The 14,399-nt window shown below is 56.0% G+C and overlaps 1 protein-coding gene and 1 long non-coding RNA gene across 4 annotated transcripts; one reads left to right on the forward strand and one right to left on the reverse strand.

Moving 5' to 3' along the window:
- Positions 1-245: 245 nt before the first annotated feature.
- On the reverse strand, positions 246-13,377 carry LOC106025230 (proteoglycan 4-like). Its single transcript, XM_063247060.1, has 2 exons — positions 13,275-13,377; positions 246-10,507 (listed from the first exon to the last, which is right to left on the reverse strand). The coding sequence occupies exon 2, from the start codon at positions 10,465-10,467 to the stop codon at positions 6,934-6,936; it is 3,534 nt and encodes a 1,177-aa protein (XP_063103130.1). The 5' UTR covers positions 10,468-10,507; positions 13,275-13,377; the 3' UTR covers positions 246-6,933.
- LOC106025231 (uncharacterized) lies at positions 12,036-14,397 on the forward strand. Of its 3 annotated transcripts, XR_001198812.2 has the most exons (5): positions 12,036-12,226; positions 12,745-12,827; positions 13,052-13,166; positions 13,798-13,901; positions 14,312-14,397. It is a non-coding gene; the product is annotated as an uncharacterized LOC106025231 (long non-coding RNA). The 3 variants fall into 3 exon arrangements; XR_002788606.2 differs by lacking the exon at positions 13,798-13,901 and having other exon boundaries at positions 12,924-13,166; positions 14,312-14,396; XR_001198813.2 differs by lacking the exon at positions 13,798-13,901 and having other exon boundaries at positions 14,312-14,396.
- Positions 14,398-14,399: the final 2 nt, after the last annotated feature.

The raw sequence follows: 14,399 nt of genomic DNA on the forward strand, positions 1-14,399 counted from the left end.
GGGAATTCCGCTACAGGTGTTGCAGAAAGCTTATATCTTGAAGGAGGAGAAACTGCAGTTACCATGGCTATCTTTTAAGAAGATTGCTACAAAACATGATGTGGTTTTACAGCCATAACAAGGTCCGGGACAAAGTGTCAGGACAGGGAGGGACGGGAATGGAAATCCCCCTGGAAAGCTCAGGTAAATTAACTAAGGTGTTAGGCTAAACTGAGGTGCACCTGAGACCACTGAGGCAGGCAAAGTTGAAGCAATGTGTGAAGACTTTATTGCTGACTGGGTGCGGTCAGGCCAAGGGCGAAATGACCATTGGCCCAAGCAAGGGGTGAAGGTATATTTTTATAGGGGAGTACATTTTTTATATTTTATAGGTAGGGGAGGGAGGTATTGCTTGGGGATTGCACAGTTTTGGGTCTCTGAGTAGAGGGGCTAAGACTGGGTGGTAGGGTTGGGTACAGCGGGTGCTGGCGGGCACAGCATGTCTCTTGCGGTTTTTCATGGAACCAGCTCTTTGAGGTTGAGTTTGTGCAGGGCAGCTGCCAGCTTCCTGTTGAATGTTACTATGCCCCGACTAGGTGCGAATAACAGATCTGTTTGGGGAGCTTTTCTCTCTTAGTTGGGCGGAGTCTAGTTCAGAGACCTAACATAAACAGAGATCAAATGATAGCAAGCAGGCGTGAGCTCTGAGCTCTTCCTTCAGGGAAAATTAGTGGGTTAGTGGCTCTTGCTGGCTTCCTCAAGGTGACCGAACATAGTTAGCATATCAATCCCTGATGTTTACCCTTAGGAAGAATGTGGGTGCATTTGTTCTATCCTTGGTCTTGAGGTCTGGCCAGAAGCAGAGGTATCTGTCTCCTCTACAGTTGCAAGGTACCTGGTCTTCTGCAACTGGATCCTTGGAAGGCCCAGCCCTGTCCGACTGCCTACAATATTTCTATCTCACTTAGTTACCTATGACAAAACTGCAGGGACAGAAAGAGTAATGAAGGCTGTGTGCAGAGTCACCCTCAGGGCAGACGGAGCCCTCTTTCTGAAAGGAAGGTAGGTGTTCTCTGAGAAGGGACGGCCTCACCTTAGTGCCGCCCTTGCACCCGCCTTGCTGCACCACTTGCCACCATATCCTGGGCTCGGGCCTCAGGGACCCAGATTCCAAAAGGACAAGCTGTCTCCAGCGGGCTACTGGCCCAGAAAGAACAAGTCTGTCCTGTTTCTGGCTGTTTCCCTTTGAAGTTCCCTGCATCCTTGTGACCTGCAGGTCTGGGGAGATCTTTGCCCCTGTGGAGATCCCCTGACAGCCTGGACAGCCAGCAATCCAGGGCCAGGAAGACAGGTGCACAGTGCCCCTGCTGAGCAGAAAGGGTTTTACATGCACCAGCTGAACACTGATAGTCTCAGTTGGGAAGCAGCTTTTAGCAGGTTCATTGTAAAATGCCTACTGGAAGCTAGAGTTGGAGCAGCAGGAGGGCATTCAGACCCCAGAGCACAGACTTCGGCAGCTCTGTGCTTACCAGTTAGTCCAGAGAGACACATTCTGAGCTTCCTTGCTGCTGAGAGGGGACATGTTGGGCAAATGTCCTCACCACTTTGATGCCTGGAAACCCCTGGGAAGCTGCACCCTCAAGGGCTTGCTGGGTATGGAGCAGTGGGGTGGGAGCCTGGCTCTGGAGCCCATGGGGTCCCAGAGCTCTGCTCCAGAGGCAGCTCGGACCCCTGGGGAAGACACAGGGCTTCACCTCTGCAGGAAGAGCACCTGTCCTCTCATGGCCCTTTCGGAGCGCTGACACTTCCTCAGTCATAATCTAAAGGTGGTTATAGAACAGCTGCCTTCTAGACATTTTATATTAGAAGTTAACCATTAATTCAGGGCCTGTGGCTGCACACGCCTGCCATCATAGTCAGGCTGAGTCGGCCTTGACTGTCTGCAGCCAGCTGCTTCTCCCAGAAGCACACTAAGCCAACTGGGCTGTGTCCTGCGGTAATGTCTGTGCCTTCCTACCTAGAAACATATGTCATTTTTCCAGGGTTCCATGTCTGGGACAGACTGGCCCAGTCAAGGATGCATTTAACTCTCTTTGCTCCCCTGATACCCTCCTTCCTCTCTCCCAGGATGCTCCTGCCTTGTGATAAACAATTCTTTTTTTTTTTTTTTCTTTTGGTCTTTTTACTTTTTATCGGTACCGGGGATCGAACTCATGACTGCCTGCTTGCAAGGCAGGCGCTTATGCCACTGAGCTAAATCCTCAGCCCCGATAAACAATTCTTATAAGTAAAACTGCTTAAAAGAAATCTGCCTGACAACATAGGACTTAATACACGTAGCTAATCAGGTAATAACCTGCCATCTAATCAGGTAATAACCTGTCATCAGCTTTGTACTTCCTGCTCGCTAAATACATTTAAACGGAACTCTAAACTGACCTGGGGTGGTGATTTGGTCTGACTCAGTTCCAGCCCATTGGCATTAATAGACAAGCTGCCTTCCAAACTCCTCAGCGTGAAGTGTTTTCCTTTCAATCCAGGGTTTTTCTGCAACAATAAGATATTCTTCTTTCTCTTCCACCTTCATGAACTCATTTTCTGGCTTGAAAGTAATCATTTTTAACTGTATTTCCCCCATGGCTGCCCACTGGAGCTGCCTGGAAACATAAGCTCCTTGGCTTTGGAGCCTCGGTCCACCCTTCCAGGCTGAGACAGAAGCCTCCTCCCCTTGCCTTTGCCTCTTGTTTCTTTTGGTACCACGTGGGAATTGAACCAAGGGCCTTTGCATTGAGAACATCCCCAGCCCTTTCTTAGATTTTTATTTTGAGACAGGGTCTCGAGAGTTTCCCAAGCTGGGCTTGAACTTGTGATTCTCTTGTCTCAGCCTCCCAGCATGTTGAAACCACGATGTGTGCCACCTCGCCCTGCAGACAGAGGCCCCAGGGTGACTCCAGTGCACAGCCACATTCTAGTTACCCTGGGCTGTCTTCTGTCCTGCACATCCCACACCCCTCCCACCACGGACTCACAGGTTGGCCCTGAGGCCTTGTCTTGGAAGAAGGGATAACTATGTCACGTGACAAGCAGGGCCTCCCCTTACAAGTTAGTTTTTTGTTACCTGAGCAGGTAGTGGACAAGTATGTATGACCAGAAAGCTGCATGACTCAGGTGTGTATGCCTGTGGCCCAGCACTGAGAAGGCGGAGGTAGGAGAATTACAAGTTCAAGATATTGCCCAGGAGACCCCCTTCCAGTGAGCCATTGCTCACCATGGGTCTTGGGAAAGAACAAAGAAGGAGCCACCCTTTCCTGTAAGCCAGCAGTGGTTGCAAGCCAAGCCCCTCACTTCCTGTGAGTCAGTGCTAGCTATGAGAAGAGAACCAGGAAGAAACCAACCCCTTCCTAAGAGCCAGTCAGCACCTTAGCTGGGGGACAAGAAGTGCTGAGCCCTCCCACCCTCCATAAGTGACTGACCGATTCAGAGGAGCGCAGACTGAGATGACAGCTGCTGAAGCAAAACAGAACTTAAAGCCTGCACTGTCTGACTGACTTCTCAGGCCTAATGCCTGCAGTCTGAGCATCTATTTAGAGGATAACAGTATGCAATATAGCAACTATAGGGATCTCCTTCTGAAGGTAGTAGGCATTTTTAATTTCCCATTATCTTGTTTTAAAGTTCTGTACCATTTTCACTGTTTGGTTTGGTTTTAGCCTCTCTTTTTTTAACTTTGTTATATCTGATGGCATGGGAAGATATTTCAAAGACAAGATATATTGTTGTAGTCATTGTTGATTTCCTATTACCTTGTTTTGAAGTTCTGTATAGCTTTCATTGTTTTGTTTTGATTGGCTTTATTCTGTTTTATTTTTTCTTTGCTTGTTTTATTCCCTTTAAAATAAAAAAGAAATATTTAAAAAAAAAAAAAAAAAGACGTTGCCTGGCAACTTAGCATGACCCTGCTTCAAAGTAAGACACAAGAAGGACCAGGAGAGAGCTCAGTGGTAGAGCACCCCCTGCTGGTTTGCACAAAGGGACAACTGGTCCCAGCAGGTGTCAGGCACAGCAAGGGCACTGCCCCACTCGCCTCTGCCTAGCTGTGGTGCTACAGCCCCATGAGAGTCCCTGAAGGGCTGCCCAGTGACCCAGCACAGCCCAGCGACCCAGCACCGCACATGCACAGGGCACTGCTGCCCACAGCCTCCTGGAAAGACAGTGTCAGAATTCAGATGAACAGAGGACTTAGACTCTGTCCTGAGGTTTTATCTGGCTTTCTGGTACTGCATGGCCTAATGGGGAAAGTGAGTGTCCCGCCTGCTCCTGACCCTTCTGGAAAGCAGGCAGAGCCGGTCCTTCAGGAAGCACTTGCCTGGGCAGGTGTCCTCCTAGGTGAGAAGAGCAGGAGTCAGACAGAAGGGTAAACATGGCCATGCTGCATGATGGACTGGCTCAGGGGCTGCTCTTTGCCTGCTTTGGAGCCTTGGGCATTCTCAGAGCCCAGAGCCCAGCGAGGCCCACAGCCCACCTCAGAGTGACCACTCCTCGGAGCAGCCACGCCAACTCCTAACTAGACCCAGGGAGGAACCCAGAGCATCACGAATCTCCTCCCCAGTGCTCCCACTGGGGTCCTCCTCCGCGCCTCCCCCACACCCTAAGAGCTGACCTGACCCTCTTTGCCCAGGCCTGGCTGTGTCTGCTCCCAACAGGGGCACCTGCCTCCTTTCTGTAGCTCTTACAGGTGCCCAGAGGTCTGCAATGGGAAATGAACTTTATTTCCTTTTCCTTGAAAGTGTTTCCAATGTTGCAAAGTTAGTAAAAATTCAAAAGAGAAAATACAAAAACTCCACGTGGTTACTTTTTTCTGACCAATCCATGCTAGAGTTGTTGATAAAGACAGATGCACAGCTGCGGGTGACACAGTCAATGAGCACAGCTCGGCTAGGAACACTGCCCAGGACGCATTTTTAGGAGGAACAGTGTTTGACAGAGACCCTCATGCGACATCATCATGGAGCCCTTGGTGCCGCTTCCTTGTGCGCCCTGCACACGCCCAGATGCACAGGGCAGGGGGAGCTACACCCTGCAGGGAGCCTCCACCAGGGAGCCAGTCCTGCAGCTGGTGGGAGGGCGGGTGTCAGGCTGGAGCAGACGATTTCCCTTTTTCTGTTTAACTTTTAAGTCTCATTTAATATCCACCCAGGAGTGCTCCCTGCCCCTGCTGCAAGGGCAGTATGTCCCACAGGAGCCTCTGCCCTCAGGGGTGCTCAGCTCTCCCTGAAAGGGAGTGGTGCAGTGCCCTGTGGTGCTCTGGCCATGACGGGCAGCGTCTTGGGGTCCCACTGGCTGTCCTGGGAGCCACTGGATCCTGACATGGGGGCGGGGCTGCTCTCCAGGCCTCCAGGCTGAGTCATTGCCTCACATCCTTGCTGAACAAAGTGTGAAGACAGAAAGCAGGTGCAGGGCTGTGCATGGTGCCTCCGGCTCCTCCAAGGGACCCAGGAGTGATTTTGGCCAGGGCCACACAGCTCCATGCAGCCTGCCCTGGGCACCAAGGAGCAGGATGCCCAGCACCTGTGCTGCTAGGCTGCCAGACAGTGGATGCAGGAGTGAGGCCTGCGACCAGCAAGCTAACACACACTGGCTTGCTGCCGGGCACTGGCCCTAGCTCTGCCTGTCTTTGTGGGTGAGACATTTCCAGTTAGCCAGGTTAATGGATTGACTGGAGAGGGGAGGACAGAGGGAAATGCATGATTCTGTCCTGGACAGTGGCCCTTGGATCCCGGTAGAGACTCATGTGGCCTGGAGTCTCCTCAGGCCACACAGCCTCCCTAGGGCGGGACGCTCTTGCCAGATGCCTTTTCAGAGCAGGCCCCGAAAATGCAATTCTCCAGGTGGATATCAGATCTGAAAACCAGGGAGGGCACTGAGTGTACAGCAGGTTCTCCATGACAAGCTGTGTCTGAAGAAATTGCTCCGCTACAGCCAAGTGTGGTAGCATAGACCTGTAATTCCAGTACTCTGGGAGGCTGAGGCAGGGAGATGGCAAGTTCCAGCCCAATTTGGGATATGTGATGACTTAGTAAGATTCTGTCTCAAATAAAAAATTTGTAAAAGGTTGGAAATGCAGCTCAACACAAAGATCCTGGTTCCATTCCTAGTACTGGAAAAAAGACAGAAAGAAGGGCTGCTTAGTTGCAAACTAGGTCTTTGCAAAGCAGTAACTGATCCGCAGGGGTGGATCCGGAGCTCTGCTGCAGGCCCCATCAGGGGGTCATGTGGTGACCAGTGACCCCTAAGAGAAATACTCCAGGTACCTGGAAACGGCTGGATCTGCACATGACTCAGGCAGCAGCTGGGTTGGGAGCACCAGGGGCAGTGGCCTTGGCTGGCAGGGCTCTGTGACCACTGTCTGGCAAGGGCGCGCTCCTGCCTGCTGCCCTTTGAGCAGCTGTGGCTGGGGTTGGGCAGACACCATGGTGGCAACTTCTGTTCCTTGTGGGGTGACTCCCATGGTCTGTGGTGGGGGCCAGCAGGTCTTGACCGAGGCCCCAGGGTCCTGTTGTAGCCTCTGACTCCCTGCCCAGACATACCTGTGGTTTGGGGTACACAGAGTGGGCAGAGGCAGGAGCAAGGCCCCAGAACACAAGGAGGACACAGGAGATGGCTGTGTGTGGAGCTGCACCCTCCTGGGGACAACACAGATCAAACATGAGGCCCCTGGAGGCACAGGGCCACGGACAGCCAGCAGACCTGACCAGGCATCTTCCACATCCTGAGAAGAGAACATGGGGCTGGAGGAAGCTGCACTCTCCAGGTCAGCTTGAGGCTGAGCCAGGCAGGAGGAGGTAGAGAGGGAGGACAGGAGATGGGCGTGGACATCTCTTCAGGGAGCACCTGGAAGTAGGGATCACCTGCTCCACTCTGAGGCGCTGAGGTGCTGGGGTCCCAGCTGGGCTCTCACTTTGGGGCCTCGAAAGTGTCACTCGCCCTGAGGATCATGGGTCTGAAGGACAGGTCGAAGGCTTTCTGGTCACTGAAGCTCTGGGCTTTGTACTTGGTGAAGTGCGCCAGTCTCCGCTGCCGCTGGAAATCTGGCCAGTCCCTCTCTGCCCCTGTTTCAGGCTGGGGTTGGGGGTCCTGGTGGCTCCTCAGGTCTGGTGTAAGCAGGGTAGGGCTGTGCATTGGCTCTGGGGGACAGGTCACTGCACTCTCATCTCCTCGGGAGGGGCGCCCAATGCCTGGGTTGCCTTGGGTGCCAGTGCTGGGGGCTGGCACTGAGGGTTCCCTGTTGGCAGTGGATGCTCCCTTGGCTGTGCTGCTAGGCTGGACGCTGGCCTGGGGTGCTGGCCCCCTGGCCTGGCCTCTGTCCTGTGTAACAGGACTTTCTGCAGTCCGTGTGCCATTTCCCCAGGCCAGGCTGCCCACCTGCCTGATCCTGGGCCCTGGCGGATGCTCCTCGACCTGGGTCCCAACAGGGCCTGGCTCCTCCCTGGTTGCTGGCTTCTCACTCCCTGCCAGCTTCTTAGCTGCCCAAGGCTTTAGCTCGAATTCCCTAACCCCTTGGCCCCCCAAAGGCATGGCCATCGTTTGAGGATCATCACTCTGTCCTGCCTGCTGTGAGCACACAGGTCCATGGTGACCCTCTGGTGGCCCCAGACTGGCTGGGGTGGGACCTGAGCGCTTTGCCTGGGGCACAGCCCTGGGCTCTGCCTGCTGGTCAGGGGCAGGGTGCTCTGGGGCTGGCTGGGTGAGCCAGGCTTCCCCTGTGGGAGCTGGGCCTGTGGCATGTATAGAGGAACGCACTGTGCCAGATGGAGGCTCTGTGCAGGGCCAGCGTGGAGACTCCTGGGAGTGCCTGGTGGCCAGTTTCTGGGAAGTCACACCATGGTGCAGAGTGTCCTGTTCTGTGGCATGGATGTCCTTGTCCCCTGTGGATGCCCTAGGATTACTGGCTCCTGAATTGTTTGGAGCACACAGGCTGGGTGCTGTGAGTGCCTGATGGGGGTGAGCTGTGTCCTCTGGGTGCACGACAGGGGGGACCCACGTGGAGGCCTGGTGCTGGACTGGGTCCAGAGTCTCCCCTGCTGCAGCTCCTACCCTGTGCATTGAGGGCCCACTTGGTGCCAGCGCCTGGGAGAGACCCTCTCCCACGGTGGCACAGGGGCATGCTGGTGGCGCTCTGCTTCCTTCCTCATCCAAAGTGGTCAGCTCTGCTGTTTTGTTTCTTGGGGCCGGGGCACTGGCCTGTGGTGCCATTGGGGTAGCCACCCGTGGTGCTTTCTGGGTGCCTGCCAGTGGCACTGTGTCCTCCCGGACAGTCCCTACAGCTGATGTCTCCCTGGAGGCCAGGATGCCTGTCTCGGGCTGGTCACCCAGGAAGGACGATTCGTTCTTGTCTGAGTCATGGCTGGTATTTCCCGGGGTCATCCCTGGAGGGGAAGCCAGCTCAGTAGGGCGCCTGGGATGCTCTTCTTGCCCACAGTGGGTTCTCTGGTCCATGAAGGGGCAATTCTTAGGCTGGCTGTGATCCTGGAGTGCTGCCAGCAAGGATCTTCCCTCCTGGGGACCCAACCCTGGCAGGTGGGCAGGGGCAGGGGCAGGGGCAGGGGCAGGGTGGGAGCTCCCTGCTGGACCGCTTTCCCGTGCTGGGGGATGATGGCACGAGCGGGCTTTACTAGGCATCCATGCTTCATTGGATTCTGGCAACAGATGTGTCTCACCACCATACTTAGAGATGGTGGGTCTTGAAGGCCCAAGACAGCTGCAGGGGTTCCCCTTTCCAGCAGGAGAACTTGGGGGCTTCAGCATCAGGACTGTCTGTGGGACAGTGGGGTCCATGCCAGCAGTATCTCTCAGGAATCCCTGTGGTCCCGACTTTGAAGACAGGGTGCTCTCTGGCACCTGGCTTGTCCTGCTCAGCCTTACCAGGGCTGGGGCATCCCTCCTGTCCCCTGCCACAGGGCCAGGGGCCACCCTGTCCACCACAGCCTCTTCTTGTGACACCAGAGGACAGCAGGCCTCATGGCTCAGTGTGCTGGGCTGGGGCACAGGTGGGGCTGGCATTTCCAGGACAACAGGAAGCTGCACAGTTATCTGTGGCGATGCCATGCCAGGCTGTGTGCACTGCACCACCCGAACGGCTGGAGGAGCTGAGGGGACACAGGCCTCAGGCTCCTGCTGGAGCTTGGGCAGCCACCTCTGGGTGGCAAAGAGGAACTCCTTCTCAAAGACTGGAAGAACACTTTCTGACTCATCCTCAGAGCTGTACATGGTCATGGTGACTTGGGGGCCCTCCCCTGTGCTTTCTTCTACCCCCCAGATTTGGTCTGTAGCCCCTTCAGCCTCTGGTTCCACTATCCTGTCCCCTGAAGCTGGCCCAGCATCCCTAGGGCTGGCTGAACTGAGCAGGGCCGCAGAGGGTGGGTGGCTGGGAAGGGCTCTGTCTTTGGGGGAAACACAAGTGAATTCTGGCTGGGGGGCACTTGGTGTGCTCAGAGCCACTTGGGAGGCCCTAGGAGCCATGGCCTGGGGCATAGAGGACTTTGAGGGCTCCCACTGTGCCCTGGAACCCTCACTTAGGAGCTCCATTCCTGGGGTTTCATTCCTACCAGGTTCTGTGTGCCCCGCACTATGGGACAGACTGGCCTCTGACTTGGCCTGACGCCTGGCATCCAAGTGACTGATCTTGGCGCAGCGGGACAGCCAGCTGCGGGGGCCGCTCACCACAGTGGCGATGCTGAGGGCCGGCAGGGGTTCAGCTGTGCAGGCCAGAAAGCGGGCTGGGGGCGTCCTAGTGCAGCTGGTAGCCATGGTGGCCGTGTGGAGCATTCGGACCTCTGGCCGGTGTGTCCTCCTCTGTAGGGCCCGGCTCCTACGATCCTCCTTGTGCAGTGGCAGCACCCTGGCCTCTGCATGGAGGCAGCCACTCTGCTCAAATCTCTCTCGAAGTTTGGTCAGGATGGTGCTTCTCCCGGCCACCTTTGGCAGGGGCCCCCTGGCAGCCCCAGGCCTCGGGTTGGGAGGCTGTTCCTTGGCCTCCTTCTCCTCCACAGCCAGGAACTTCTTCAAGATGTTCTTCACAGTGCTCTTCCCCCCGGGGCCCCAGCGGGGTTTCTCTCGGGCCGCCGGCTTCTGGCTGGGGCTGCTGGTGTTCCCCTGGGCCTTTTCCAGCAGCTGGCTGATGGTGGCATTCACGAAGCTTCTGCCAGGCCCCTGCCTGTCCTTGGAGATCAGCCGGCCCACCTCCCGGGTCCTCTTCAGTGGGGGTTCCCTTCCCCTGCCCATGAACTTGGCCTGCAGAAGCTGGAAGCGTGTGGGCCACCGGCTGGCCTCTAGGAGCAAGGCTGAGTGGCTGGCCTTGTGCATCCCGTCCATGGCCTTCAGGGGCCCTTTGGTGTGGTTCAGGACATAGAGCAGGAGGCTGTCCAGGAGGATGCGGGCTGCCTCGCTACTGGCCCGGCCAAGCCTCTTCCTCAGTGCCTGTGCATCCATGGATGACGTTGTGCCTCTGTGAGTCTTGCTGCTCTTTGGGCTGTGGAAAAAAGAAATGAACAGTTACACACTTTATCATCACAGTCTTAGGTGACTCCACAGAACTCTGTTGGGAGGAGCCCGTGTTCTGAGCACCCCCAGCATTCACAGAAAGAATGCAGGCTGGGGGCCTGGTCTCCTCAGGACTCCCCAGGCCTGCCCCTGCTGCCCAGCGAGCTGCGTTAACCACTGCTGCGGGGCTGGGAAATCCAGACTCTGCAAAAGCACCATGAAAACCACTTTATGTGTATAAAGTGTTTTTAACTAAAAGGATATATTTTGCTGGCATAAATAGGCCAGCAAGTTTGTGCAGTCTGTACATGCCTCCAGTTTTAATAGGAAAGATGAAATTAACAATGTCCCATATTCCACCACAGTCCCAAGGGCCAGGGAATCTGAGGTGATCCGCAGTTGCAGTAATTTCCCCAGTGGGCTCCTGGGCAGGAAGTAGCTGGTACAGGTGGGGTGCTGGCCCCCCAGCAGCAACCACGGCAGGAGGCGAAGGGGCCAGTCCCTCAAGGGCTCCCAGAGCAACCCTCAGGCTGGTGGGCATCTATCACACACTTGCCTGTCAGGCCCCGGTTTTTCCACTGGCTGCTGGCCTAGAGAAATGGGTTCCTGTTACCTGACATGGTTTCCAGACAGGCTATGGAGTTCCACTCTGAGGCAGCCTGGACCACAGCAGAAGGGGGACTGGAATCAGTGCCGCCTCCCACCTTTGCAGGGGGTGACCCTGACCTTTCACACTGCAGTTGCACATGTTCATAGCTCACTCTAAAGTCAGCTGGAGACATGAAACAGAACCTCAAGTACACAGGGACTTTACTGTGTCAATGACAGGATTACAACTCTAACTTCCGAGGCATCAGAGGGCTGGGGCCTGACTCAGGGCAAGCACTTTCCCTCAGCCTGCATGGAGCCCTGAGGTCATCCCAGCACTGCAGAAATAAGCAAGTCATTAAATACCCTTGTGTGTAATTCAAGGGCACATCCATAGACAGGGAACAGTGGTGCCCAGCTCTGCTTGAGATTGAAAACCCAAGCAGCGAAGCTGCAGAAACTTTGGCCATCAAGAAGCATGTGGATCACATCCTCAGGAGAGGCAGTCTCATTTTAGAAGCTACACACAAACTTTCAAATGCACCTATAGGCAACTTTGGTGTCAAGGCAAGATGACAGTCTCCCCACCCCTCTCCTGGTTATTACTCATGGCTGCGTAGCTATGGCCATAGGATGGACGTCCACATCTGTGGACCTATGGACCCAGATCCTGGGGATGAGCAGTCCTCCCAAGCCCCTGCAAGGCCCTCGCCACCATGTGGGCCCCGCCTGAGAGGCACCAAGATGGCTGAGATGCCTGAGCCTGGAATGGCAGTCCTTGTGGAAACACAGGGTGGGCGAGACACTAGGACGAGAACGGCAGCCTGGACACACCCAGGCCACAGTGCAGCAATGGCACCCGTATAAAAATAAGTTAATCCAAGCAGCAGCTGCATAGTGCCTGGCTCGCACACCATTGTACTGAGTAATCGGGACTCACAGTGCCAGCCCCCAAACACAAGGAGTCTCAGAGTCCTCATAAGGATAAAGCGATCCCAATGCTGGCCTGGCCATCCAGCCCTGCCACCTCCGCCCCAGCCCAGCATGGACAGACCTGCCTGCAGCGGCTTCTCAGGCTGCAAGACACCAGGAGCCACAGGTCTCAGCGCTGTGATGCCAGGTGGGCCTAGGAGCGACGCCATGCGCCAGGAGTGTAGGCTGCCCCCCCCCACCGGGGTCTGATGCTTCCTGCTTGCAGGTGCAGTTTCCCGCAGCTACCCAGGTAGAGAGAAACCTCTTTTCCCTCAAGGATACTCAGCCTCCAGGACGCTCTAGGGCAGCAAGGCGGAGGGTTTTGGGGAAGGGAACATTCCATGGTTCCCACGCAGTCTAAGACTCCCTGCCAGGCCCTGGAGGACTCAGCTGTGCTGGTGCTGAGCTCCGGGAGGCCGTGCTCACTGCCTGGGTTTGGGGCTAGGACATGGCTGAGAGGAGGTGGTGCCATAACCATACCTTCCCTGCGGTAAGCAGTTTACACTCGGGCAGCGTTACTCAAGTCCCAGGGCCAAGTAAGTCATGGGCATCTTCTAGCAGTGGCTGCTTAGGCTTAGTGTCCGGGGGACTGGCCCCGGCACAGGCACCCAAACTCCCCCCTGGGCCACCCCAAATTCCCCCCTCTTGTTTCCCTTGCCTCTTCAGGTGGCATCTCTAGCCCCAGGCATCCTGGGAAGCCAAAATTTCCTTAACCCTACACCACTCTGCCGCTCACCCCAAGCAATCAGGTATGCTGGATGTTTTTGTCCCTGGGAAACATGGCCCTTGGGCTCACTCACCCCAGCCCATGACAGATGGTAGAATAACATCCCCCCACCTGCCAGCCACAGGCTCCTGTGTTCCCACTGCCGACCCCAGACCACAACCCCTGCCTGGCCTCTAGCACCAGTGCCCTCTCTGTTCTTCCTGAGGAAACTGCCCTCCACTCTCATCTCATGTCACCCTCACCCAGGACCCTGCACACACAGGATCCAGCCTGACTTGCACCACGCTACACACTTCATCCAGGGCCCTGCGTCTCTGTATATCCATCCCTGCTCTGCCGTGGGGCTGAAATCCTCCTACGGGTGAGTCCCAGTTCATGCCCCAGCCAAGTCCCATGTGTCAGGACACTGGCAGCCACAGGACCTGAGGGCACAGTGGGTGAGGACCTGGCATTCAGGGGCCAGACTCACCTGCCCAGGTGGGGAGAATGTCGATGGAGCCCTTGTCTCCAGGGAGTTCTACACTCCACTCTGGGGCTGGCCAGGCTATTTCAATCATCTCCAGGACTCTTCAGGTTGAGTCATTAAGATGACTGAACAAGCTGCCCAGCTGCGTGCAGTGGGGACATTCTGATCATCTGACTAATGGCTTTGATGGTCCCCACCTCCCTCTGAGTCTCATGGCTAAACTGAGCTCTGGCTTCAGTCCTGCCTCCCAAGATGGGTGATCTGGAACAGGTGGGGTCACACTAAGGCTGCATTAAGTCTGGATGCTGTACTCCCCACTGCACTGTGGGTACCCCCTCTAGGGGCCCACCCAAGGATGATAACACACATGACGAGCAGGTCCCACGCTGGTGGACTTGCTGTGTGCCCTTACCCACACCATGGAGCCACAGTGGGCCATACCTATTGGCTGTTCTGGCTCAGGCCTGCTATGGTGCCCAGTGTGAGGTCTGGCACCCACCAGCAAAGGCCAATGTGGCCCCCACAGGGTCATCTATCTCCTTGTGTGGGCACAACAATCAGCCCAGCTGAAGTTCTGGAAAGTTCCACTATGCTGCAGTGACCTCAGAGGTGCGCTTCATCACGGAGCAGGTCAGACGCTTTTCTAAAGTTTCCAGCGGATAGGGAAGCACCTTAGCTTGGACCAGCACCTTGGACTCTCTTTCGGGGATCCTTACTGGGCCCCGTCCACACCTGTGGCTGGGGCAGGGGTGCTCACATGCTGCTGTCCTGTCCTGCTGGCTGACAGAGAAGTGGGCCACTCACTCCTCCCTTGCCAGCAAGCGCCTCCTGCCCTAAGCCTGCCCCTGCTCGCGCCGCCCACCGCCCACGGCCTCCTCGCCCTGTGGAGTCTGCCCCTCCTATCTACACCCTCTTGGTGAGCCCTAGCCACCGTCATGTCCTTGGGCTCCTGGGTCCTGGCTTGACCCCACAGTGGGATGAAGGCACTGGGAACTCCAGAGGCCACAGAACTGGAGTAACAAAGCCCTGCCTTTGTCCAGGTCTCCCCTCTGTGACCAGCACCTTGACCAGCCCGTGATCTAGTGCCCTGGCCTGTGTTGAGTGGACACCCTGGCTTCTCCCCAGCAG

The sequence above is a fragment of the Cavia porcellus genome, unplaced genomic scaffold (assembly GCF_034190915.1).
Source record: "Cavia porcellus strain 051 isolate PalLab524CR breed Dunkin Hartley unplaced genomic scaffold, mCavPor4.1 scaffold_4, whole genome shotgun sequence".
NCBI lineage: Eukaryota > Metazoa > Chordata > Mammalia > Rodentia > Caviidae > Cavia > Cavia porcellus.